The 27,380-nt window shown below is 44.0% G+C and overlaps 1 protein-coding gene across 2 annotated transcripts in view; it reads right to left on the reverse strand.

Moving 5' to 3' along the window:
* Positions 1-27,380, reverse strand: part of LOC308131709 (FERM, ARHGEF and pleckstrin domain-containing protein 1-like) — a 54,196-nt gene that overhangs the window by 3,212 nt on the left and 23,604 nt on the right. The window contains exons 3-24 of one of the 2 annotated variants that reach the window (XM_080498537.1): positions 20,394-20,498; positions 20,257-20,299; positions 20,063-20,141; positions 18,773-18,870; positions 18,160-18,274; positions 16,318-16,465; positions 16,120-16,215; positions 15,865-16,028; positions 15,655-15,723; positions 15,489-15,564; positions 13,864-14,077; positions 8,957-9,144; positions 8,675-8,764; positions 6,753-6,886; positions 4,896-4,977; positions 4,568-4,805; positions 4,361-4,491; positions 4,168-4,236; positions 3,687-3,776; positions 3,324-3,406; positions 2,398-2,510; positions 2,009-2,172 (exon numbers count right to left, since the gene is read on the reverse strand). In XM_080498537.1, coding sequence (XP_080354663.1) covers positions 2,009-2,172; positions 2,398-2,510; positions 3,324-3,406; positions 3,687-3,776; positions 4,168-4,236; positions 4,361-4,491; positions 4,568-4,805; positions 4,896-4,977; positions 6,753-6,886; positions 8,675-8,764; positions 8,957-9,144; positions 13,864-14,077; positions 15,489-15,564; positions 15,655-15,723; positions 15,865-16,028; positions 16,120-16,215; positions 16,318-16,465; positions 18,160-18,274; positions 18,773-18,870; positions 20,063-20,141; positions 20,257-20,299; positions 20,394-20,498 — 2,589 coding nt within the window. Of the gene's footprint in view, positions 1-2,008; positions 2,232-2,397; positions 2,511-3,323; positions 3,407-3,686; positions 3,777-4,167; positions 4,237-4,360; positions 4,492-4,567; positions 4,806-4,895; positions 4,978-6,752; positions 6,887-8,674; positions 8,765-8,956; positions 9,145-13,863; positions 14,078-15,488; positions 15,565-15,654; positions 15,724-15,864; positions 16,029-16,119; positions 16,216-16,317; positions 16,466-18,159; positions 18,275-18,772; positions 18,871-20,062; positions 20,142-20,256; positions 20,300-20,393; positions 20,499-27,380 lie in introns of those variants that run through there. The other variant, XM_080498538.1, reaches the window with a different exon arrangement.

Genomic DNA, 27,380 nt, shown 5'->3' on the forward strand with positions numbered 1-27,380 from the left:
GATCGGGACTCGGCCGGGTTGTAGGGACGCTACAACGGGATCCGTTCTGTTAGTGTGACATGAGGACGATTAGCACATCTACGTACTGCTCTCACTCTATATAGAGACAATCAGAGACTGTAAGTGCCAGGTGGGGGGGGGGGAGAAAAGGGGACAGAACCACAGAGAAAAGACACAGTAGATTAGGATGTCACGCAGGCCACTGTCAGCCAAAAAAGGAGTGAAAGGTGGGAACGGTAACCTCATTGAGACCGCAAATAGAGTGAAGTAACATCAGTAGCAACAGAGGTGACAGGTTATAACGTCACTTCAACTCAACTTTAGTTTTAATGCACAGAAATCGTCGAACTTGTATTGAAGGTACACTGTCGAGAGTATGTTCACAAGTAGCAGCACCATAAAGCTGATTTATCACCAACAGTGCTTCATGTCGTTTGCTCTCTGGAGTCATGTTTGTTTTCCCTATCACACGTTTTCACACGGTTTGATTGTTTTCTGCAAATAAAGCTGTAAAAATCAACTGTATGCGCCCTGGTCAGCACCAACCACGAGACAGGGAATTAATCTCTGAAAAGCCAGGACCGCTGTGGAGGCGAGAGGACAAGTTCACTGCAGTTCTGCTCAATATAAATACCTATATCTCTCAATCGAAAGCCATTTGTGTCTGTTACACAGCTGTAGTCTGACTTGGCTAAATGAGTGTAAGAGATGTTCACATCTCCATAAAAGCTCTTCTTTTTAAATCACTTCTTTTCTGAACTTAAAAGCCCCAAAAAGCTGCACAGCAGTTTGTTCGCTATGACAGCCAGGGTGCCAACAACAATGAACTTTCTGCACAAAATGAAGTGGGCACCTTCAAATCACACAAAGCGACTGTATTGAATGGATCATCTACACTTATTTTCAGTTATTGACCTGGTCATGGACAACAATAAGCTGCATGTGGCCTGCAGGCTGTACAATGACACGGCTTTTGTTCGACTGTCAGGAGCTACCCGGTACACGAAGCAGAGTGTGGAGCATTTAAAGAGCCCTGTATTTTAATGGGTTATTCAGATGAAAACACCAAAAAAAAAAAGAGTGAATTCTGCCCTTGGTGCATGAGATGTGCGAGCATGACTTTATATGAACCCTGGACTCTGAACCCTGTTTCAATGGTCAACTGTACAGGTGTGCTCGCAGTCCAATACTGTTGAAGGTAAATGGTTTTCACTTGCATATATAAAAAAAATGCATTTTCTGCTGCTTCAGCCAGAGGGCTTTACATGGCTTTTCATCACATTCACCCATTCACACTCACAGTGACGGCTGCCATGCAAGGCATCCAATCCATCCACTGGGAGAAATATTAGGTTCAGTGGAGGAAAGAAAACAGAGAGATGTCTAAGTTGAGGTACTGCAATCCAAAAGTGGAAATTCTCAGCAAAATCAAAACTTAAATTAACTTAAGTTTGTGAACAATTAGAATAAGATTTCTACTGAATGAATTAATGAATACACAAATAATTAAATGGATTTGACAAATGGATAATAGGGATGTGGACTTGAATCTGCAACCTTCCACAGCTGCTCCAACTTTCCAAATTCTACGACTATCACAAGAACTACAATTTTACTTTGCATACAACTTTGCATAAGTAAATACCTCGATCTAACCTCAATGACACACGCCAGTAAGGCCAAGCATAAACACTATTTTTGTTTGTAAATAAAATCTCAGAGTGCACCTTCAAACACTTTTTACATCACCAAACACACAAATGGTTGGATTTCTTCTGAAAGCTCAAGTGAAACTGCTCCGATCTTTCACAAATTGTTTTCTATATCGAGGTTGATTCATTGAAGTAGCGACTACGTTTTAAAAGCGAGAGACAATGAGGAGGTTACGGTTCCCACCGAGAGGTCATCAAACTGAGTTCAGCTACAGCACAGGAACAGAGAAAACAGCGAGGCAGGACGGGGGTGGGTGGGTAAGGGGGGGGGTGCGGGTCTGAGGTTTGGCCGATACCTCCACGGATACGCTAAAGTCCACCATGGACACACTGGTGTTCCTGTGCCAGCACACGTGCACCATGGTGTTACCACGGTGGGCGGCCGGCTTCTCCAGCGAGGTGTGCGAGGCGGTCATGTCGTCCTCGGACTCCGCCTCCACCGAGGAGTCCTCCGGGCATTCTGGGAAAGTCAGGAGCTTGTTACTGCTAGACAATGAGCGGCATGGTGAGGGAGAGGAGCTAAAAGACAGACAGTGTCAGATCACTCACAAGTCAACGGAGTTTTGCTGTTTTGCAGTCGGAACATTTTACGGTTTCTCCACTGATTTCGCCACATCGTGCCGAATGACTGAACAAACTCAGGTGAATCGTTCACATTCAGCCGTGTGTTTAGGTGGAAACTTACTGTTGTCTGGGAGATTGCTGCTCAGCAGGTCACACGAAGGCCCGTTGCTGGTTTTTGCCATTTCTATCGCCGTCTTTATGTCCTCCATCCACTTCTCCATCTCTGTCAAAGAACTACAGCAAGATAACGACACATCTTAATTCCGGAGAACCGTCATAAAGTGCGTCACAAAACTATTAAAATCACAAGGACATGAGATAAATTACAGAGGGCTGAAGGAAAAGGAAACATGCAGAACAGTATTTAAGGAAGCAAATCCTAATTAATCAATTCAAACGGTGAAACTTAAGTTTACATTGATCACAGATAAAATGAAATATTCCGAGCCTTCTGTGTTTTTTATCTATTGTAATTTTAGTGTATATTTAATGCGTAATTTCATGAGATCACGTTTTTGCCATTTTTAGTAGCAAAAGGCCACATTTATCACAATCATATTCAAAACGGTTAGTTTATAGGCTTTTGGTGTAAAAACAATAGAAAAAAAATGCAAAAACTGTATTTTTTTAGATGCATATGCACAAAAACAATGACAGCTGAATGAGGCAGTAAAGAAAATACAATATAAATATCGTAAATATAATATATTCATCAATTATATCGCTCCTGAAAAAACCCCCAATCCATTTCTGCAGCCTGCAGCTTCACCTGCTGCTACGCGAGGACGAGGCAGGAGGAGCAGCCTCAGAGGGACTTTGCCCATAAAAGTTAATTGCTGTGAGCTCACTGTAACTGAAAGTGATCTAAATGAGGTTATAAACATTTTTTATAAATCACCTCCACTGTTCTTTACTCGAGAGGATACCAGCTGAACAAAGTGACTTTGTTTGCAGTGATTGCAGTTTAATTTAAGAACTCAAGGGTTACTCAAGTGAGAGGAAATGCACCACGCAACACGTCTCTGCAGGGAGATCCACTGCTCTTACCTTGCAGCCACAACCACCGACTGCCGTTGTCCAACCAACGTGAAGGCGTGAGGCACACCCCACTCATCCTCGCTCTCTCTGATCTGGCCGACCGACACAGAGACACAGAAAAGACATTAGAGAGTCGGAGTATCTGGGACAGCGCGGACCGAAATAGAAGGAGGCAGTGGAGATGAAATTGAGGCAAGAGTGAAGGATGTATGAAAGTGACTGTTTGAATGAGTGTGTGTGTGTGTGTGTGTGTGTGTGTGGGAGCAGATGCTGAAAGGACTTCAGCTGTTTGAAGCAGCTTATTTCCAGTAATGATGAACTGGTGACAGCTGTTTGAACGCCGTGCGTGACGCGTGCAGACGGAGCACTCACTGTCATGCCATGGAGCTGCAGCTGTCCGTGCATTTTGAACTGATTGGTCGCCGTCATCCCTCGACTTGTGTACAAGATGACGTCATTAAACTGTCGCCGGAGAGGACAGGGAAGATGAAATGCGTAAATTAACCTTTCAGACGAATGCCATCCAGTCTGGTCTTTGTTTAAACCACTGGCTCCAAATGTATATAATTCAATAAATAAGTCTCTGCAGGCACAAACAACCTGTCGTAACACTAAAACAGATTATTCTAAGTTTATAATTCATATGCAACTGACCACATGTATTAAACACCTCATAATAACAGTTTGCATTTCAGATTTTTTTTTTTCTGTCTCCCTGCAAGAATTTTTTGTATCTGTTCTACATCTGTCAACACAATCTGAGTAATGTGTTTCTGGAAAGGATGACAGCGTGATTGTTTTTCTGCTGAGATCACTGAATAACTAGATTAGCGATGTGGAGTGAAGGAGTTACCAGGAAAAACATTCTTTGCTGCAGGCCTTTCCCAGACAGTTTGCTCAGGCAGCCTAACCTGATGAACTCCTGAGAAGAAAAAGAGGAAGCATGTGTCAGTTATTAAACGCCGCAATGTACAAGAGCCTCTTGTATCGTCAAACACCGAAACAATAGAGCTACAATTTACTTCTTGACCATTTTGTAAACTCACCCTCCCAGGAACAACGAGATTGTCAACGCCAATCAGATCCTTCCTCAGCTCCAGGAGCTTCTGGAAGTTCTCCGTCTTGATTAGTCCCCCCTGGAGCTGCTCCACCACCTCCGACACGTCCGCCAGAGCAGCTACGCGACAGGCAAGAGAGCAACGTTCCAACTCTGGAAAACTGAAAGGCGCTTCTGTTAAACGTTGGCGACGCACCTCTGCTGTCCCTGAAGTCCACGTGAGTAGCTGGGTAGTGTTTGCACAGGCGCTCCAGGATCTGCTTGTAGTGAATGAGGCGGTGCAGAGGGCGCAGCATGAAGACGTTCAGCGGGACGTAGCAGACCTTTTGCAGCTCAAACTCCCTGCACAGGCCCTCCAGCCTGCGGGAAGCCCTGCAGGCCTTCTCCAGCTCCAGCAGAACTTCAGACTGCCTGCTCAGATTTGTTGTCAGGGGCTGCAGATGAGAGAAATGTTATGTGTAAGGAAGAGTGTGTGAGATTCTAACTAAAAGTGTGTAAAAGACCGACGCGATGTCTCACTTCACCTTCAAACCTTGAAGGTTCTTCAGCATTACGTCTCCAATGCGCTGGTAATCTCCTTTGATGTGTGCATTTGAACGTCCTTCCCTAAAACACAGAGACATCAACAAAGATGAACTCATGATAGAAGAAAGGATTTTGTCGGAGAGAATCTCGACTTTGCAAAAACCAAAAGTCGGACTTTCAGAGTAAAATCACTTAAGGAATCACAAAAGGAATGAGAAAATAAACACAAAATCACTTCACACTGGAAGATAATCAGTTTACAAAGTTAGAATGGACCAAAAAGCAACATTCCTGGTATATGAGCTAAACTTTTAACATGCACATTGTAAAGAGCCAGTAAAAAGAGATTTGTTTTTCCAGTTCAGCACGATTCTGAAGAAAAGCTCTCGTCTGCAAACGCCACAAGGCGGTTTACTTCACGTCTGGGACTGTGTGATTCCTCGGCAGCACAAAGGAGCCCGAGGCCAGACTGCCAGAGCCACCGGGAGAAAGTCTCCAGGAACAACCAGGCTCAGGCAGAAATCAGGAGTCGCAGCATCATCTGCCTCTATGTCGCCATATTGACTCCCTCCTTTGTGTCATTTATCTCCTCTTCCTCTCTTGTGGCATCTTTTGTCCGACATGTCCACCATCTCTCCTCTAAGAGGAGGTTACAAAATCAAGATCACAAAATTCTGTTCCGGGTGTGACTTTTAGAACACTAAAAATTATACATGCATGTCATTTCTTGATTTCTTTATTTGTGTCAGAGTGAGTAAACACTTTTTTTTGGATATGGTTTCATTTGAATGAATACATGCACACCTTCTATTGTGCACTTTTTCTGTTGCTCTTGAAAGCACTTAATATTCCCCGTTTTGTCCTGAGCCGCAGAAACAGCTGTCATTGTCATCATCTGCAATGCTGTAGTAATCCATCAAGCTACACAAAAGCCCCTAAAGGTCATTTATAGTTTAGATGAGTTTTGCTGCATACAACAAAAATATTCCAATGAAGTTGAGACGTGATTGTCAAACTTTGAGGAATCAAGTTGACCAGCAGGTGGCTCCCTTGAGCAAAAGTCTCCATTCATGCTGCAGGCGGAATGAGCTGCTGCCATTACTGTACATATTCCAGATAGTTATTGATGTGCTGCGATCTTTTGACAGCAGCTTCAGAGCAAAACACCTCAGTCTGTAAAGTGCATCCCAGCTCAGCAATGACAGACTGGTTCCTAGTCGTACTTATTAGTAGGGAGACACATATTACCAATATTTGTGTATGCAAAGGCATAAAAGAGACGCATGGTGTTGAAACGTTTGACTACATATTTGAATGTGGGTTTTATCAGCAGAGCTGAGAAGAATATGTTCCTGCTTCAATTTGGAGCTTCTACGAGTGTGACTATCCACTCTACACTTTGAAATAAAAATAACTGCGTGCATTTAATGATGGTAAATTTTAACAGCTTGATGGATTTTATGCATCACTGTATGCGTGTCTGTGTGTGTGTGTGTGTGTGTGTGTGTGTGTGTGTGTGTGTGTGTGTGTGAGAGAGAGAGAGAGAGAGATTCAGTATGTACCAGATGAAGCACCACATCATTAAGGAGATCAGACAGAAAAAACCCACAGGCAAGAGAAAGGCCGGCAATGGTGCAGCATGACTGTTGCCATGGAAACGGTGGCTCCTCAGGTCATCTAATAGGACCGGGTCGTCCTCTCAAGCTACATGCCATTAAATTTCATTTAAAAATACAAAAAGGTGGGGCAGAAGTTGTGATAAATTGAACCAAAGCCTATCTTGCACATTTAGAGGGGCCGCTGACGACGTCTCAGCCTGCAGGGAAATACATGTCTGGAAGTGAAATGAGTCTCACCACAGAGCCAGCCTCTGCTCCACCTCCCTGAGAAAACCGGTGTGGAACTTGTGCAGAGGCTCAAACGTGGAGAGGATGGTGTTTTTCAGCGAGTCTGGAGTCGCCTCATCTTCTCCTACAGCACTCTGGAAAGCCTGAAACCACAGAGACAGTCAAGACATTTGGATCTAATTTACACTTTACAGATCAGACACATTTTATAATACTTGACATAATCATTAACAGTTGAAAACAGAGACTGTTAGTTTCAGTCCAGATTTAAGGTGCAGCTACGAAAAAAACCTTATTCAATCAATGAAACTTTCATGTATCCACAAAAAACTAAACATGGAAAACTCATTTGTTTGGTTCTACTATTTCTTTTTAGCCCTGACATCATGACATTATCAACACGGCATCTCATATATTACAAATGTTCAAGGGATCATGTGCTTTTTGCAATTTCATTTGTATTTCATAAGCAAGGGTCAGAACTCTAAGAAATAAAATAGGAATAAAAATGCTTGTTTTACATATAACAATGATTATTCAATTTCTTGGAGATGCACCTATATAGCCACAATATTATATATTATTGACCACTTTTATTTATGTGAATATGAACATAGGAGTTGCTGTACAGTTTGGAATAAGATCGATAAGTAGAAACATGATAAAAGCTATTTCATTAAAACAAATCTCTCTCAAACAGCAATACAGACTGAATAAAATGTACGACCGTCATCAAGTCATTTATTGCTGATTAGATTTGGGGGGGCTCAAATAAAATTTCAACTAATCTCTGTTAATTCCAGTTTGTTTGTTTTTTCTAAACTGAGGTCTTGTGCTTCTAAATTGATGTGAAAGTTTTACTTTCTCACAAACACAAGCAGTCCTGTTCAAGACCATATCATATTATGTCAAAGCAGATTTTCACAAAAAGCTTTCCAAATCTCTTTATCTGTGTTTCTGCTTTATGCACGTCACAACTGGGACATCTATTAAATCCTTTAATTGGTTGAAGACAAATACAAACATAAACAGTCAGTCCTTCCAACTGCCACTGTTTCATGAGGTCAGATCGCAGCAGAGCGACGCAGGTTGTGTCTCTGTGTGCGACGGAGAGAGAAAAAACTGCTTCATTCAGCCGACGTGATTAGGAAGGGAAATGGGCTTTAGGAAGAATGAGTGTTTCTCGATGGCCCCGAGATGAAACACCAGCTGTTGTTCAGATGACTTCACCCTCAACGGCACCGACCAGCATACGGGAAAAAGCACTCACGCGCGCGCGCACACAGAGAGAGAGAGCTGAGGGAAGATTAAGGACACAAGCCAACCCAAATATTTATGAGACGCGTGAGAGCCGCTAAAACTTTCAGGAAGGAGAGAGAGAGAGAGAGGGGAAAAATAACCCTTTTAAAAGCAAATACTAAAAAGAAGCAATGCACTTTCTGCACGTGCCGAACGAAACGCTGCTTCAGCGCAGCCTCAGAAGACCAGTCTGCTTGTTTACAGTTGAAGGGGAAGTACGGCAAATTTAATATCCTGTTTTCTGCTGCATTTACCTTGATATGCTCTCACATTAAATGGCGCCCATATGTTGGTACCGAGCCAATAAAATCTCAAGTACTGGGCAGAAACAGAGTTGCGTGCAGGGGAAGACACAAACTTTGCCCCGATCTCTTCAAACAAACTCAGTTTAGTATTCACAGCCTTGAATGGGGAAGATAAATGTATTTCAGAGCACGAGTGTTGGGGATGAATAAAGAAATGAAATCGCTGCTGCCAAAAATCTTCCAGTGTCATTGCCCAACGCTGTGTTTTGGCGGGCGCTCCGCAGCCGAGCAGCTAACCGGAATAATCAATGTTTTCTCCCCAGAGGACGGTCGCAAAGGGAAAACAAACAAGAGAGCAGCGTGTCGGTGAGCGACTGTCCGTCTTACCATCGTCACCACCTCCAGGTCCTTCACATACGTTCGCTCTGTGGTCAGCAGCTCCTTGGCGATGAAGTAGGCTCGATCTGTTGGAAACCTCTGCAAAGGAAAGGCAACTTTATGATATGGTAGAACAAAAACCGTTTCCCCATTTCTCCAGGAAATTCACCAGAAAAAAAACACTGGTTATTCTTGGTCCAGTGCTATTTTGGGAGAATTGCACAGGCTTTGACGCAGGAGTCTTAAGATGTGATTCAACAAAGGAACGTCTTGACGGGAGCGTTTACAAACCTTCCTCCGGACCTCGTCTTCGTCGTCGGTGCGAACGCTGCAGGCATCGTTGAGCAGCGGGCTGGTGAGGGGAGACGGCTGCCGGCCGTCGGGGCTGTGACCGCACAGGTCCAAAGACTTCTGACCGTTCACCATCCCGTGAGGGTGGCCGGGGGAGGACGACTGCCGGGGGCTGTTGGACACCGCGGCTGCACGGACAAGAAATGTCAGTTTGTGTGATTGAGAGGAGCATGAAAATAACATGTCAGACATATTGTTTGACTTTATACGGGTCAAAGATCCATCAAAAACGCAGTGCAATAAATAAATAAATAAAGTTCAAAAGTGGACTAATAATCTGAACCAATAGGACCAATAGATTATTGATAACTTGTTAAATATGCCCCTGCCTTTCTCTGCGTTCATTACTTTTTAATATCAATTACAAGCCTTTAGATGGCGCAAAATACAAGTGCAGCGCAAACATTAAAATTAAATTGTCAGTTATTTCCACAATCACAACTAAAACATTTAAAGCATTTTACAAAATTCTAATTCTGGTAATCATGGCTTCTCAATAAAAACAGAACATTATAACATAATGAATACAACCAAGAAGGCTTGGAATCAATCAGTCAATGTGTAAGAAATCTTGAGAGACACTGAGATTTACCTGGAGAGCAATGTGAAAAACGTGAAATATTGACGACCATAGTATCAGACAAGCCAAACACATTATGGTTGCCTTTGGACACTAAATTAACTCCTCAGCATCAGAAATCTTTCTCACCATATGACCTGCAATCAGAGCCTTTCTCTGCCACCCTATCCAGCTGGGGGGCGAAAACGTCAGCCGTGACTCGCTCCCCAGTCCAGACGGTGAACCACGTCAATCAATACACAAGCTCAGACACATACCGCAGAACGATCAAGACGAGACGTCTTACTGAGTGTCGTCTGTACCGACAGCGCTCGCCCAGCTGAGCTACGACGTCTTAGCTGCAACATGCACATCCTTCCTCGCGCCGCCATCCTCCGGTGTTGCTGGCACAAAGCAACAGTGCGACTCATGGTGGCACTGAGCTAAACACACCGGGACAACAGTCTAAACACTACGGAGGGGGTGGATCAGACGGTGGAACACAGCGACAGGAACCACACAGAAGGGAGTGCTGAAAACTCTATAAACAGAGGAAAAACTACTGACAAAAGAGAAATTCTAATGAGTACCAGACTCCAGAAAAACTGCTCCCAAGATGTTTAGACCTTTATTGATTTTATTTACATCATTAAAAGGAAATAAAGTGTGAGAAAAGCAGCATGAAGAGGCCGGAGCCCAGTGAGGGAAACAATGCAAGCCACAGAAGGACAGTGGAGAAAAAGAAAAGCGAATTCATGCATAACAGTCTGGCCTTATCTGTTATTATGTATGGAAATAGCTCTTTATCTTTGATTCCCAATAAACCGATTGTTATTGTTGAAATAGCGATAAATGACGGGTTCCAAGAAGAGGAACTGTACACGAGTGAATTATGACAAATATGTTTTACATTCAGTTTACTTATTCACACAGTGAGTTGTAAAAAAAAAATTATAAATAAAAATACTCATAGTTATACACTACAAGCATCTTTAAATGAGTTTAAAGCCTTACAATCTGCTTTCACATGTTATGTTTATGTATAGACATAACAGTGAAAGTGCAGTGAATTGAACGAGAGCATTCCCAGTGTATTACAGTTCATACAGCAGAGTACATGCAAACAGCAGTCATGCAGGGAAAAAAATACGTTTGAAAACATGCACACCTAAACCAGCGACCCGAGTCATTACTGTTGTATTGATTGACAGAAATAAATACAAGCCACGTTTCAAGACGGCTGGGACAACACGTGAAAAGTAAATGAAAACAGGATGCAGTATTTTCACCACTTTACTAGAATGCTAAATTTGACTGCAGGGAAATGAAAACTGGTTTCACATGGAGACTCAGAGGTCGGGGCAGCAAGCTTGTAATCGGAAGCTGATGCAGATTTTCCGAATCATTTGCTCATGTGGGATGGTTTCTCGTTTTGTTTTTTTGCGTGTGGAGGTTGGTGTACATGGTGGAGAAATGTGTGAAATTGAAAAGGAGTCTTTTTTTAACCTCTGCCCATTTTGACTTAAGCTCAACTTCTCTCACTTTTCTATAAGTTTTTTTTTTTTTTTTTAAACCAGTTCAGTTAACTTCATTGCTTACAAATATTTCAGAAGCATTTTTTTGTTCAATAGCACCAAACTGGTCACTTGCAGTGCCACAAACTTTGAGGGTGTATTGCTGCAGTGAGTTCTTTGTTATGAGCAAAGGAGGTAAAATTACAACATATGTTGTCTGTGTTCCGTTGGTTTTACATAATGTGCCAGCCTTTTTGAAATTGGCTTAGAGACATTTTTGTTGGATGTACCCGATTGTACGTTCATGTTTGCGGGACAGTTTTGTGCACTAGAGCGGGACCCTTGAAGCTGCAATCATCCAGTGACTTCCAGTATACAGCATTTGCATTTAAATCTCATTGTGCAGATTTCAATGCAAACAAAATACATCCAAATAAAATCTCCAATCTCCGAGCATGCTTTTGATGTCTGTTCTAAAAATGTCTGGAAGCCTCGCAAAAGCATTCAATCTGTGATGGATGAGCCCACAGACTCGAAGCTTTGAGTGCATTGCCCTTAAACTGCTTTTCACTCGTGAGATACACAAACGCATAAAACCCGATGCTATTTTCCAGCATATTCCCAAACTCCTGTCAGCCTTGACCTGAATAGGGGGTTTGCTGGATGATTGCAGGAAAAGGGAACCCAGAAAAAGGTGGTGTCCCGAGTGACGGAAAGGGTTTACATGCAGTTAGAGATGGGGGAAAAAAAAAACACTTAATGAAAGAGAGAAAGATGCTTCCTTAGGACAGAAAGTAAAAACAGACATATATAGATCATATTTGTTTAAACAGATAAAACAAACATGGAGATAGGTGTGCAAAAGGAAACTGAGGAGAGTGAAAAATAAAAGTGCAGTGCCATTTTCTTTATGAAGACTGTGCCAAAAAAAAAAAAAAAAAAACGGATGCTTTTTTCTGCTTTTCATACTGATGAAATTTGGCCTTTACCTTTGTGAATGAAACACTACCAAGAAATCAATCAGCTGGCTTCATGTCAGCAAAGGGTAGAGAGAGAAAAAACTACACTCGTCAAATGCTAAAGTTACCATTTCAAACATATGGACCATTTTGTAATCCCACATCAAAAGCTTCAGATTGAACTTCTCACAGCCGTCACACACCAGATGCTACATCAACAGCAAAGATTACCAACAATAAATCCCAAGATAATTAGTAATTACTGCCACGATCATATATCACCAAGTCTTTTAAAGACTCTGTATAAGATAAACAACAAGCACAAAGAATAATATGTGTAAAACTGTTCATCATTTGACCAAAGTCATCCAGTGAAATTTGCAGGTTTCTGGAGTGATGTGTGCATTTCCCAGAAGGAAGTCATAAGGCCTCTGTATGTAGAAACTCCGTAAAATACAGATTAAGAATGATGCCTACAACATGTTAAAGATCTGCATAAGTTATTTAATAGCGGTTCAGTTTGGACGAGTATCAAGGCACGCGTGTGCGTCTGCAGAGATTTTGACGTGAAGAGGTAAATCGCTAAGTTGCTCCTAACAAGGAATGAGAAAACGTTAAAAGTGCTTCTAGTACAACGTGCTGTGAATTAGAGTGGTTTAGAGAGAAAAAAAAAGTGATGAAACGACTCAAGTAGTCTCCTGGTGGGAAAATGCCGCCACGCATTGGACATCGCTTCCAACACAGAACCTGCACCTGAACCAATCCCTTCCAATTCCCCCCCCCCCCCCCCCCCCCCCCCGAGGAGACGTTTGAAGGTCTCTGGACGCTAACAATTAAAGATCTGTCCACCATCATCATCACTGAAGGCATGAGAGGCGTCCTCATCGGCCTCCTCGTCCAGCTGCAGGCTGCCAAAGGAAAACTTGTTTCTCGGGATGGGGGAATTAGAACCAGCCTCAACTGGATTACGACACATCACCGGGCTGTTGTTATTGGCCCTGTTGGCCTCCACCTCAGACTCACTGGACTCTGAGCCGCTGGTTGTAGGGCAGTCATTCACTGGAACCGCCCCCATTTGCCTCGCACCGGGTGCTCCTAATCGTTTCTGTCCGCTCCGGGACCTGCCCGGTGCGGAGAGGCCGTTGGCCATCATGCGGCGCTCCAGAGCAGCCATGCGTTCGTCGCGGGACAGGACGGGGTGGGGTCCTTGGCCCGGTGAGGACGGCCCCTGGTGTGGGTCTGCGTCTGCCTGGTGTCGGGCTTTGTGAAGCTTCTGTGAGCGAGGAGACCGACTCAGGACGGGGGAACATCTACCGTCTGGGAGCCGAGGGGGGGTGTAACCGTTCTGCTCCGAGTGACTGATGGAGGGTGCGGGATGGGGAGTGTCACAAGTAGGAGTAGTGACCGCACCCCTCGAACCCATCATTAGTGGAACTGCGAGAGGACCGCCGCTGCTCTGCCTCTCTCTGGGATGGATGCCGACGTCACCCATAGGGTCATACGCGGGACTTTGCTCAACCCTCTGACAGAACTGACTGGCAGACGGGTTAAACCCGTGGCTCATGCCGAGTGACGATTGAGAAGGAGATTTGAGCTCCCTATACCTCATCTGACCCAGAAAGTGCTCATGCTGGGCCTGAAAATCCCCATTTAGCCCTCCACTGCCAGACTCCCTGTGCTGCGTGACCTGCGCCGTGTAGATGTGATTTTCCCTGCTACCCTGCTCCATGTCAATTCTGTACGCACTGTTCACATTACTGTAGTCAACGAAGGGAAAGGACGGGCTGCTGCAGTTCGCCGCTTGAGACGTTAGACCTGTACTCAGATGTTCCAGCTGGATGTGTTGCGGCGAGCCCCTCGTCTCCTCTGCCCTGGACACGGACCCCGTCCTCTCTTCGTGGCCATTCCTCTGGTAGGAAGGGCTCATCCTCGCCACCCGTGAGGTTGAAGGGTCGTCGGCGCTCACCAGCACCTCCTCCTTCCAGTGTCGGCGAGAGGGAGAGTCGACTCTGTCCCCGTAAACACCACTCTGACAGCGGGAGACAGGAAGCACATCGTTGAGGCGGACATGTGGCTCATCAATAAATAATAACCGAGTCTGGCTTTAAATTAAGTTTTTATTAATGCAGTGACAGCCTGTGGAGTTTCTGACCAACTTTAGAGTACCCTGTGGCTCTGTTTTGATGAGCTGGTGTGTGTCATTAGTGAATGTAGAGCAAATACACACACACTGCTGTACAATTCACATTACTGCTGGCAGCTTTGCTAATTAAGAGCTAGTGATGATAATGTGCAAAAACCTGGGGAAGACAGATCTCTAAGAGATACCTGTATATACATTAGTGTAAATCAGAGCTGTAAGCAGTTACACGAGTACAACAGTGTGAAGGTGAAAAGGGCTTAAACTTGTGGCGTGAAGCGAGTTCATTTGTATGCATCAGCAGGTTCAGGTAGTCTCCAGCAGTGAACACCGTCAGGATCTGACCCATCTATCAGGCAAAGGAGCTATGGAGCTAGTATTTTCCTCTAAATATCTGTAAGTTGTTCACACAATATAATGGTGTTACAGATATCGTTTTATATAGTCTCGAGTATCCCAGATGTGACCAACAAAAGGGAAAAAGGCCTTATCTCAGTTCAGTGAGATCTAATTTTGCATTTTCGGAGGCAGGATACTGTTGCTTGTTTAGACCTTATCCTTGGTTTGTGACAGTTTCTGATGAACTGCGTAGGCTTGACTACAGCACATTATACCTGCGATTACAGTATTTAACTTCTGGAGGAAGTTTTTAACCAAGCAAAGCTCTCCAGAACTACTCAGCTTGTGCAGCACCGTAACTTCTGGAAGCTTACGGTATCCACTCAGCTTCATATCTTTATCCACTGCTCCCACGCTGGGGGAGCAGTCACAGCCAGACAGCTGTCAAAGTCATGGTTAAAGTTTCCCACTGGTTTCTTCTCCATCCAACTGATGGGAAGACACAAATTCTGAAATATTACTTCACTATTTAATGCCACTAACCCGCAAAAACAATGAATGAAACCATCCACAAACACTTTAGTTGGTCGCTGCTTGTGTGTTTGACCGGTCAGCTCACTGAGTCTTTTGCTTTAATGTAAACAACTCAATGTGCTTTTGAATTGCCCCGAGGGGATGAATAAAGTTATTTGACTCAACTTACTAACAAACCAATAGCGACGGCGCTATGATGCAAGGAGCTGGCTCTCCGTCAGGGTTAATGTTGGGTGTAGCGCAGTCCCACAGTCAGGGAGTGAACTGTCACCCTTAAGACTTCCTGTATCCTCTGTATCACAGTTTGAATAACCAGATTTGATTGCACTGCTTCCCCAACATGTTGTGACAGAGTAAGAGTTAATCCATGTACACGCCCAATAGTAAAAACCTAAACGCGAGTAAGATTTGTGTCCTCGGCACTCACCTCTGTTGGCACTTCGTGGTGGCGAGGAGAAGACAGCGGCGACAGGTGACTGTTGTGCTGGACTCGACTGTGTTTCCTGGCACACAGGATGTGGAAGGTCAGCATTAACACGCTCTGAAAACTCTCGCTTGTGCCAAATTATGTTCAACACACCCACAGCCTTTACCTTTCAAATGGGATCTTTTTAAACTCGGACTCCCTCACGTAATCAATCACCTGCTTCTGTGTGCGACCGCTGCGGAGATAAGTACAAGAGAGATAATGATGAGCTAATCTGCAAGAGCCGTAGCAGACCGCTGAGTGATGGGTGGAAAGTGCTGTGTGCCTGCAGCCCCGAGAGAGACGGAGAGCAGCGGTTTGGATGTAAACTCCCCACCTGAATCTGAACGAGGAGCCTCGCGTGAAGAGCACCGGCTTCGGTTTGGGTTTCGGCTCCTCGAAGAGACGGAAGAAGGCGTGATACTCAACACAGATCTTCCAGAAGACTTTACAGCAGTCCCTGCTGCCCATCAGAAACTCCAGAGTGTCCTGATATGAACTCTGAGAGACAAGAGAATAAAACTTGCGTCACCAACTGCCGAGTACCCTGGTTTTGAGGCGTCACACTGCATCATCCTGCAGCAACGCTTACATTCAAATCAGGCCTCAGTTTGATCAGGAAGCGTTTTCTTTTGAAGCTCAGTTTACGAACTTTAGACCAATTGAAGGCGTTGATCCTGGTGTGTCCCTGAAGAGATGGAAACATTTTAAACCTTAAGACAACACAATCGCCACGATGAGCTAAGCCTGCAGTTTATGTCTAGTTTGGATCCAAACCGCAGTGACGAACCTGGAAGACGAGGACACCGGTGTGCGCCACGGCCAGACTTAACCTGGTGCCCTCACGGTCCTTGGCAGGGTGAAGCCGAATCCCGTACATCTCCAGCCTGCGGGCCACCTCAAGTAACTGATAGTCTGATTCTGCTGGTGTTTGACCTCTACAACACGGAACAAAAAACAGGGAAAAACCAAGTTCAAGGATGTTGAATACAAAACGTGTTTTTTTTAAATGCTCGTTTAAGATATTCCACGGAATATATGCTAATCACATTCACAGAGGACACTTAATGGTGCGACGGATGTAATCACGTCTATCCGGCGTTTGGCTTTGATTTATGATCGTGAGCACCAGAGTCTGATTTTAATTCTTTCCTTTCATATTCATCAGTCTCTTAAACACCTTTCAAAGACTGTCACCAAGTATACAATTAACTTTTGTTACAGCACAACTTCAATTCCAAAACTGTCAGGCTGTTGAGTAAAATGTCATTAAAAGTGGAACGCGGGATGCAATCATTTGCAATTCTCAGAAACCCACAATTTACTTTGAAATAGCGGATCATTTCAACATTGATAGCAGTGACACGTCTCAAAATAGCGGGGACCCTGTTCACTTGGCAACACACTGCACATTTCAGCTAGGAGGGGAGATCAACCAATAAAGCTTTTCATTCAAGTTGGGGTTGTAAAACGGGCTTAAAACTCAGTTTGTACCTGTTGGATTAAGTTTCCCAGCAACATGGAAATGATGCGTCGCATCATTTCTTCGTTTGGCGATTTATTACCAAGCAAATTAAATTCCTCTTCAACATCCTGCTATGGATGTCACTAGTTAAGGCAAGACTGACGCCCGTTCGACAAAGATTATCAACTGGAAACTGGATTGTTTTTATGTTTTTCTTTCAGATACGGTTCCAGGTTTTTCTTGTTTATCTGTGTTTTTTGGAGCTTTGTTGAGGAGGGTGTGGAGGGGCTGCACATGTTGACTAACTTTTCCTAATTCTTATCAGTGGATAAGGCTTCCTGTTTCCTGTATGTGTGGTACTTAATAAGAGATTTAGCTCCACCTGGCACCGTGCCAGAACAACTGCAGTCGTAATTATCAACTGGGAAGGACTCCGGGTGGAAAAAGATACAGTCAAGGAGATCAGTCACATCTGACGGAGCCGCTTTCATGTTGCGGCAGCCGCCTACTGTGTGGTCCGGCTCGGCCAGGACACACTGTAACCCAAAGGTGAGGCAAGTGTTGGCAAAGCCTCAGCTCCTGTTTGAGCTTATCCATGGATGAGGGAGTTTTAAGGGGAGGATGGTGTGAGGCAATCTGGACGAATTCCAATAATATACTCCCATGAGCATACTGCTCTTAAACTGTATACTAATGTAAAGGAAATGGTGACTGAAAGAGGTCGACCTCAGTATTCTGGGGCAAAACACATCAGAATACACAATAAAGTACAGATTTTGAAATTGTTGACCACAGCTGTGTGGATCATTTGAATAAAGGCGGCTGGTTACTGAAGAGGAGAAGCTCTTATCCACTCCTGGCTCTAAGCTGTCAGAAAAACCTACAAAGACTTTCTTTTCTAATTCGATGCAAAATAAAAAGCTGCATAAGGCACTCTGAGAAGGAACTCGTTCAGTCCAAGGCTGCTTTTGTGAACGTGTCACCTGCATGATAAAACTACCCAGTGGGACATGCAGGAGGTCTGAAATAAGATTTTGTGTTCACAAGCCTCAGTGAACTCTCGAACAGAGTTAACCCGAAACTACGATTAGATACAAGAAACATCTCATTTCAAACGGCGTTAAATCGCAACTCGTCCTTCTCTTCGATTCCCATCCAGAAACTCACATATTCTTCGAGTGAAACTCCATTATCTTGTCAATCAGGGGCATTTGGTCTGGGATGTAGTTGTTGTTGAGGAGGTGTGACCGGCACTGGCTCTCCTCAAAGTCCCCAATCTCAGCTTCAGAATGAGACAAAAAGAAGAATATTTCTGGTTACACAAAGCAAAGACAAACTAAAAGGGTATGAAAACGGCTAAAAGTAAAAAGCCTACAATAAACCCTCAGTGCCACGTAGCTCCTGCAATAGTAAACTGTCTGGTGCTTTATTGATAGCAAAGAGAAGCTTTGATCAGTATTGGTTGACACAGATTGCGGGTCAAAAAATGTCTAGTAATGAAAATGCTCAGTATTTTTGTTGGCATGGCACTGAGATGTGTTGCTGCTCTGAAGCCGTTCTGCAAGATTATATTCAGGACTCGACTGAAAGGTATCCATGGCAACACACAGATAATCAATTTGCAATGGTGCGCAGTGTGCTGTATGACAATGTTTGATGATAAGCTCCGTGTGGGAGAAAGAGAGGAAAAAAAAAAAAGAGAGGAAGAAATCATGATGTTGATCTGTCAGGGCTTCGTTCTCTCTGAGGCTAAATGAGGAAACAGTCATGAGGGTCTTACACTGGATAATGTGGGAGACCATCATTGCAGCACTGCTGTCGTTGCAGGTCAGACGTCCACACGAGAGGTCCTGTTTGATCTGCAGGGCAAACAGGTACCTGGAAACAAACAAATAGCCATTGCAATGTACAGCAGATGCCATTTATTAAATATCAAGAATAATATAGTGATGAATGGCGATGGGTGTCACAATTAGTCTTAATATTAAAAATTGAAAATCAATGAGCCAGTGAAGATGAAAAGGTCCTTAGATGAACCATACTGCCACTTTTGTAATTGGCAGTGATAACAATGTGATGCTAATTGTTTGGTTTATACTCTGTGCTCTGGTGATAAAAGAATTTGCTCTGATAAAGCAGCCTTCAATTAAATTATGCAGGCTTTAATGTAAATGGAATGTAATCTATTTGTCACGAATACCATACTAGTTTTGCACGGATAGAAGTGAAACAGCATCCAAGCACAAAACACCAGCGATTCATCCATTTTTCTTGTTTCTATTTCGCCTTTATTTTCTGTTTTGCCCATTTTCTTTATATTTTTGTGCAGGGCTCTTACTCATGCGAGGTTGTTCAGCAGGTGTATTTATATTCTGTTCCTAATACTTGGTTCTTTTTTTCTTTTTTTAATCTAATCATTCCCTCGAGCGTAACCAATTTCAGTTTGCATGCAGGTGCATGCGGGCGTGGTATGAATCAAAAGCCTAAAAATAACGATCACAGCTTTGCAATCATGACATTTTTGAATATCTTGATTTCTCTGGCCAACAGTCCAAATATAAGCTCAATTTATTCCGTTTATAATTAATGCAGCAACATTTTAAGTACAGAGACACAAGAATCAGATTATGAATGAGGACTTATAAATAATACTTTGATAAAATATAGCTTCTTCTTCTTCTTTTTTTTTTTTAAACCTACCAGGTCCTGAAAAATAGCATGGACAAGCTTTTGTTTTTGTGTGCCAATTATTTCCCCACTGACACTCTGAAAACATGCAAGTCACAAGCTACTTTCACAATGAGAAAACAGAAACCAGAGAATCATTAGCTCCACGCTTATCACCAGAGGACTAAATCAGAAACACGGCAGCCGGGAGACGTCAACTGCACAGCTGAGCAGAGAATAAAACATGTGGGAAATGGGACACATGCTTCATTTATATATATGTATTCACTTTCAGCTCCAACTGAAATCATTCACACTGAAAATATCGTGAACAAATGCACATTACAAGCAGAAAACAAACATGGTGTCGAGGTAGTCAAGAAATATCCGGAAAGGAGCTCACCTTGTTAGTTCCTCCAGCAGCTGGGCATGGTCCGGGGGGAAAAACTTCACAGTGAATCTCAGGGTTGTGTGTTTGGGCCCTACATTTGGTATTACAAGGGGGGAAAAAGGTGGTTGAAGTGAGATTCAAGAGTAATAGTGATATCGATGGCTTATTTCTTAAAAGAAGATGGAACAACATTGTGAGGAACTCACGTCTGAGCTGCTTGATAATTGGCTTGATATGGTCCAACCAAACCTATGAAGAAAAAAAAACATTTCAAAAAAATAGTAGCGCTCCAGTTTGATGTTTTTTTTTTTTTAAAGTGATATTATATTTCAGTTTTTCTCACTATCATCTTTTGATGGTTCTGAAACTCCAAGCCAAAGTAGTCGCCCTCAATGAGATTCATGTGGGAGCAGACCAGGTCGAAGAGCACCTTGCCTGAGGCTTTTTGCTGTAAACAGAAGAAAAACACAGTGGTTTAGTGGTTCGGTGTGAATCCAGGTTCTCTGAGGGGTTTGCATGTTTCCCCTGTGGTCCTGTTTTCGAACTGTGATTCTAGATTTTCCAGCAGAGACAGACGGATGTGTTTCATTGCTTTTACAGCTGAATTTTCTCACTATTTCATCGACTCATACACACAGTTCTGCTTGTAGACACCAGCAGAACTGAGGAGTTACGCTATGAAATGTAACGTTTTGTTTTTTATGGATTCTCAGAATGAGATGAACGGCTTTACTGAATTTTCACACTTGCAATGTTGGGAAGCTGAAATGCTACAATCTCACTTTTTCCCAGGAAGTGATATCCGAAGCCGGGAATTCCGAGCTCTGGGGCAATTGGGATGCAGAGGAAGTTACATGGGATTCTTTGCCACTTTTCAGGCATTTAAAGGCTTAACTGGCCACAAAAAAGTCCCCAACGTCCCCTGTGGGGTGGGGGGGTGGGGCCTCTGATCTGTCTTTTCACTGTCATTGCTATCACTGACGATGGCTCTTGAGGGTGATAGAGTATCAGGACGGGATAAAGACTCACTCTGACCTCCTATGTCCTCCATCACCCCACACGTGGCGCCCACAAACACTTTGAAGAATGACTTAACTACCCACTTACTGACAAATACTGGCAGCGTGACAATGTCCAAACCTCAAAAATGAGAGCGAGAGAACGAGAGAGCGAGAGAGAGAGAGAGACAGAGAGAGACAGAGAGAGAGAGACAGAGAGAGAGAGACAGAGACAGAGAGAGAGAGAGAGAGAGAGACATTCCCATGTAAGGTCAAATAAAAGTCAGGGATTTCCACTAAAACAGTTCTGTTATAGACGCTCTGAGAAGACAGATTTCCGTCAGGCGCACAACAGGAGAATTTCTGCCTGGCTGCTTCCTCGTGACTGCTTTGCACCAGCATGGAGCATATCACAGCTGCAGTATGCAAGTGTTTGTAGTGGACTTTCCCTCTGGTTTGGTTAATGATCCCAGGCCGTCCCGAGTATCTTCAAGGAAGCCGTTTCTCCTCCACTTTTACACAAAAAGGACAGCGAGGTGCCGAGGTTCAACAACAGGTCTTTTCTCACAGCTTAACGGTAATGAAGTTGTTTTTTTTCCCTTCTTTTCTCACTCGCTCTATGTTCCCGTTAATGCTTGAAAGAATAGAAGCTCTGCCAGCTTACACTGTCACAACCAAATGTTCAATCTTCGCCAAACAACCCCCTATCCAGCCCACCACTCCTTCCTGTGCACGTCCTTGCTGCATTAACACTACCGTCTCCCTGCAGGCTGCCCCCGTGCAGTGCAGAGGGCATCCTACCACCGAGGACCAGCTGCTTCCATATGCCGAGGAGGCTGCAGAGAAATGCCACAAGGAGGCTGGGAGAGGAGAGCCGCAAAGTGCAGGCAAATAAACCCCTGAATGAAAATCAGTGGCTCATGTTTTGTGCACAAATGTGCTCTGTAGAGATTCCAGGAACACGAACAGCGGACAAAAAGCGAGCCGGGGCGGAGTGAAGACTGAAGAGCATTCCTGTCTCACTGGAGCACTCTCATAACCAGCCTTATAAATCTGCCGTCAGGGTTCAAATGACCACAAGCCAGGCGGAGATGGTACGGCGGAGGCTGATTAGAGTCGGGCAGCACTTGATTAAATGTAGCCGGTGCAGGCTGGAGTTATGGCGCTGCTGTTTGGCGCTGCTGCTGCTGCCAGCTCAATAAGACGTCCGACGTTAACGACGCACGAGTTGCAACGACTGACGGGCACTCGGCGACACAGTCTTCACTCTGATCTCCAGCTATGGAAGGATGAAAACCCGATTCCAGGAGCAATAAGTCTTCCTCAGCTGAACTCTGTATGAGGCCTGATTAGATGTGATGAACTCTTAGATGAGAATTAATTAGGTACAACAGAATAAGACCGTGGGGCTTCATTATAAGAGCTCTGTTCCGATTTAGAATTAGAGAGATAATAATCCAACCTGAAGTGTATGGAACTGTTCAGCTTTACACAGATCTACACTGAACCCGTTTGCAGCAGATGCTTTAGGTCTGGTCATATACATGGTGGGATGTTTATTTAGACCACATGCCGACTGGTGCAGAAGGGGAGCTCCCTAAAAGACCTGGAGTTATGGAGACTTCAGCATATACGCTTGTGTGTTTTTTTTCTGCCCTTATGTGGTTAGTGTAGATATAGGTTGGCGAGATAGAGGTCACTGAATAGTGCAATTAACTTTAATACCAAAAAAGGATAAATGCAGGACAGTATTCCAGCATATTTCAACCTGGTGTATTTCTTTAGTCTGGCCCAGTGGTTCTTAATGAAAAAAGCACGTATTTTCAGTGATCAATTAAAATGTTTGCTTTGACTGTCCAAAGATAAACACAGACCCTGGCTTCATGCAACAGAAGTAATATTATGTCCTTTAAAAATACGGGGGACTAGCAACTCAATACATCACAGTACAGTACACTACGTCCATCGATAGGTAACACCAGGAGTTGTCCTAAACATACAGTTAAATCCTCAAAAGTAAATTCCCCATAAAGCTCAAACTAGCTGTGCATTGCAAAAGGAAAACTACATGAACCACAAAAACATGATGTGTGAACATTTTAATATGAGCCTTTTTTTATAATTTTTTTTAATTTTAACCATTTTGTATCAGTCTGCTACTACAAAAGCGAATGCTCCTCATCTTAGATGGCTGGGATTTTTTTCTATTCATCCACATAAGTACTACTGGCACTAATATTAAGTGATAGAACTTGGCTCAAAGTCAATTTTATGATCCATAGCATCGGTCTTGGACAGCACTGAGGTTAGGTCTCTGTGTAGGACAGATAATTCTTTTCCACAGAAGTGGGGAGAAAAAAAAACAATCTTCACGGAATAGGTTTTGAGCACAAGGACAAGTAATTCTGAAAGTGGGGAAAGACGCAAAAGACAAGCGATATTGCTGTACATCAGCTGGAAATGATCATCTCATTCCCGACACATCTGAGCCACAGACCTTTTCCACCACAGACCTTTTGACCCGTCAGAGCAGAACAAGCTCCATCACAGATGTGAGAAAAACAGAAGGATTGTCAACATGAAGCAGCTAAACTGAATCTAATCATGGTTTATTTTTCAGATTTCCACCTGTGCTTTTTGTCGTGAATTGTGATGTGCCAAAAAAAAAAAAAATCTGTTGTCTAGTTTTCACAAATAAAGAAATGAATCTAGATTACCATCTTGATGCTCCATTCACCCTCTTGAATAAATCACCCATCCATAACACCAAAAATGTAAAATCTGGGGGACCACTCCATCAGATTTGAGTAATTTCAGAAAACACAAATACACTTTCCACAATACATTTCTTTCTAAGCCCAGAGAATTAAAATAGTAACATTACTTGCAAATAATATAGTACTATGAAATGCATAGTGCATGCAAACGTATGTCATTGCAGTTTGGCCTGTATTGTATGATATGTAGGATATTTTTGCAAATGTTGATATCCCGATGATGATATATGTACAATATCTCATGCTCCACTGCTTCACTCATATGAACACTGACATGCATTTAGGCTCTCACAATAAACGTACTTGAATTTTATCTTGACGATGCTGCAGTTGTTGGATTTCTCATGTAGTGTGCAAGATAAAAAAAAAGTTTTATAATAGCTTAAATCATAAGGATCCATCCTCTGGGAACCATGAATATTTGTGAAGAAAAAAATTCATGACAGTTCATTCCTTAGTTGTGTAGATATTAAACATTACTATGCCCAAGAGTCATAGCACTTTATCAGAGAGAAGCAAGCAATTAAATTAATTTAGATCATAGGGGCTGCAAAAGCAAAAGATAATTATCTTGTCAATTTGACTTTGCTGAACTATTAATTTCGACTTATAGTAAACGCATTAACAATAAGACTGGCTGAGCTGAGGTATGTGTATATATATCAGCTAATCTAAATTGTAAATTAAAGCAATTTACAATATAGCAAAAAAACAGAACAAAAACAGAATAGCATGACCATGAGACAAACCAGAAGCAACTGACGCAAGACTCTCCATAAGCGTCATGTCACCTCTGCCCCAGTAAAAAGGTTGCAGTCTCAGAGAAACATCGTGCTCAGCATCTGACATTTCTTTCATCGTGCCAAGAAAATGTCACCAATCTCCTTTGTTTTTTTAAATGACCTCTATCTATAAATGCAGCGGGACTGGTTTACGTGGGAGAGGTTGGTTCCAGAGCAAGGCGGCCGTCCTGAATCAGCGCTCCGGGCCCCCCCAGGACCAGACGTGTGTGTGTGTGTGTGTGTGTGTGTGTGTGGGGGGGGGGGGGGGGGGGTCTGCCGGGGCTCGTTGGGTTTCCACACTGCCTCAAAGCATGCTACTCCTGTTTACATGTGTACGGGCGTTCGCCTCACCCGTGCCGCTACGCTGACCTCCACACGCCCTCGCTGACACAACAAGGCTAAATAAAGATGACAGCAATGTCTGCACACATGTCGGCTTGGGTTCCACTTCAGGATAGATCAAATAACCCCCCCACCCCCCGTACTCTTGTTAGTAAGCCCCCGTCAGCAGGGAAAATAACCCAGAAAGGTCAGGTGTAAAGGAGGACTGTGCTCCCTCCACTGTTCCCCTCCAGGAGTTGTTGGTATGGTCCACTTCCCGCCCAATAAGATGGGCCACGCTTTGCTCTGCAAGCCTCTCCTGGGATTGTGCAGACTGTGTGGGGTTGTGCCATGGGTGGTAGACAGACTGCCAGTGCCTTTGGGCTCCAAAAAAAAAAAAAAAGACAGACAGAACAAGGGGAACCACGTCTGGCTGAATATCCTGATTGAGGTGCACAAGAGGAATTGATGCTGGAATTAGAGCTAAGGGGTGAGTTGTCACTGGAGGGATTTAACAGGGTTTGTTTTGTTTTTTTTGACTCGGTGGTATCTTCAGAGACAATGGAGCAGTCCTTTCGCTGTGGGAAGTTTTCAACTGTGACATTCAGCAGCATCGCAAGAAGCGGATTGAGTCAATAGATGAAAACGATTCTATGGGAGGAATAAGCAAACAGAACTGGGGGGGAGGTCATTTTTGAGACTCTGCGGGACTCATCCGATAAGATGCCACATAGGCTTAGCAGTACAATATAGGAATGCTGATTTCTCAGGTGATATGGAAGCCATCTTTGATTGAGTTATTCCCGGAGACTGGAAACTGACTTCACGAGATGCAGTTACACAGTTACCTCAGCCCCAACACACGTGACACAGCGGTAGCGGTGGAAAACTCTGGGGAGGAGTTTGAGTAAACATGAACCACTGCTCCTGAGATAGGGCTGCTCAGATCTCAGGAGAGTCGACAGTCGGGGGCAGATGCATTTCCCACACAATCCTGCATGGTCTTTCCTCTTGATGTGGTCATTTGAGAGGTACGCAGAGACGTCGCAGGCTGCTTTGCTGATGCATCCCTTCGTGGCCATAAAGCAAAAGACACAAGCTTTCCAAAGTGATTCACGGCACATGCGGGGCCTTGCTTGGATGTGCTGTGCGCATGTGTGGGTCCGTGCACAGTAGACCGAGGGTAGGACGGGGAGGTCAGCGTCAGCTGGAGCTCATTGAGATTCAGGTCACACGCTGCAGAGGTTCCCAGGGTGACTCCACTACAGCGGAGAGCTGACGAAGAGAGACGAAAGGAGGGATTCAGACCTACTGATAATCCCGTCAGGGCCGCCGCCATCCCCCCCCCCCCCCCCAAGAGCACATGCAGATGTGTGACCGTGCATATGTTTAAGCAGCACTTTTAACGTCATTACATCGAAACTCAAACCCTGAAACGCGCATCACTGGCTCTGATGGAAGAATCGCCAACGGTCGAGACGCCTCCTGTTTTTACCCTCCCTTGTTTTGTCGTCTCTAAAAACTCCCAAACTGCAGGAGAAAAAGCACCGAAGAAAATAAAAGGAAAAATGATGATTGGGCTGCTACAGCTGTCAGAGTCATTCTGTCACAGTGGGCCGGCCACCAGGCCCCGGGAGGACAACCATGAAAATAATGTCCCCTGGATTCAATAGAGGTGAAGGCAAAGACAGAAGTAGCCACCCTCAATGGTAACCTCCTCCTCCTCCTCCTCCTCCTCCTCCCTTGGACACCCACACCCCCACATTACTTTCACTTCCTCCACTCCCAGGAGCCGGGCTGCGAGGAACATATCGATTTTGCATAAAGAAAAATTAAGTGTCCAGTTGTGACCGTCGTGAAGCTGAATATCTAACAGTGTGGCGCTCGGTGCAGTTTGTGCAAAGACCCCCCCCCCCCCCACTGCCAGAGCACCGTAAATCACAAGAAAGACCTCAGGTTGTGGGCGTGAGCGTCTTTCCAGGCGACGGTGAACAAGTGGCAACAGAGACATTCAGCCAAATGTGTCAACACGCTTTGCCACGTTTGCAAAAAAACAAACAAACCACAAAGCACTGGTAGTTTGTTTAACGCATACTAATGTAACAAACTCCGTCATGCCTCAGCCTGATGTGGAGTATTATTAAAATAAGCACAGGGCAAGAGGAGGTTTTAATGCAGCTGGAATTACAAAAAAGATTGGCCTCTTTTTTTCCCGCCTTCATCTGCCTAAATCACTTTTAGAGTGTGCTTCGAATTCTGGACCCATGCTGGTTATTCTCCACGAGCACCTCTTCCCGGAGCCGAGGATTACTGTCACTCAGCGAGAAGCTGCGTCGCTTCATATTTAGGCAGAAACTCCACATTTAGCTTAACCGGATCAAGACAGGCTGAAGAACTGGATACATTTTAACCTGCTGTTACTGTTTTGCCACTCAAAAACAAAATGGCTTGA

This window comes from Blennius ocellaris, assembly GCF_963422515.1.
Source record: "Blennius ocellaris genome assembly, chromosome: 6".
NCBI classification, from domain to species: domain Eukaryota; kingdom Metazoa; phylum Chordata; class Actinopteri; order Blenniiformes; family Blenniidae; genus Blennius; species Blennius ocellaris.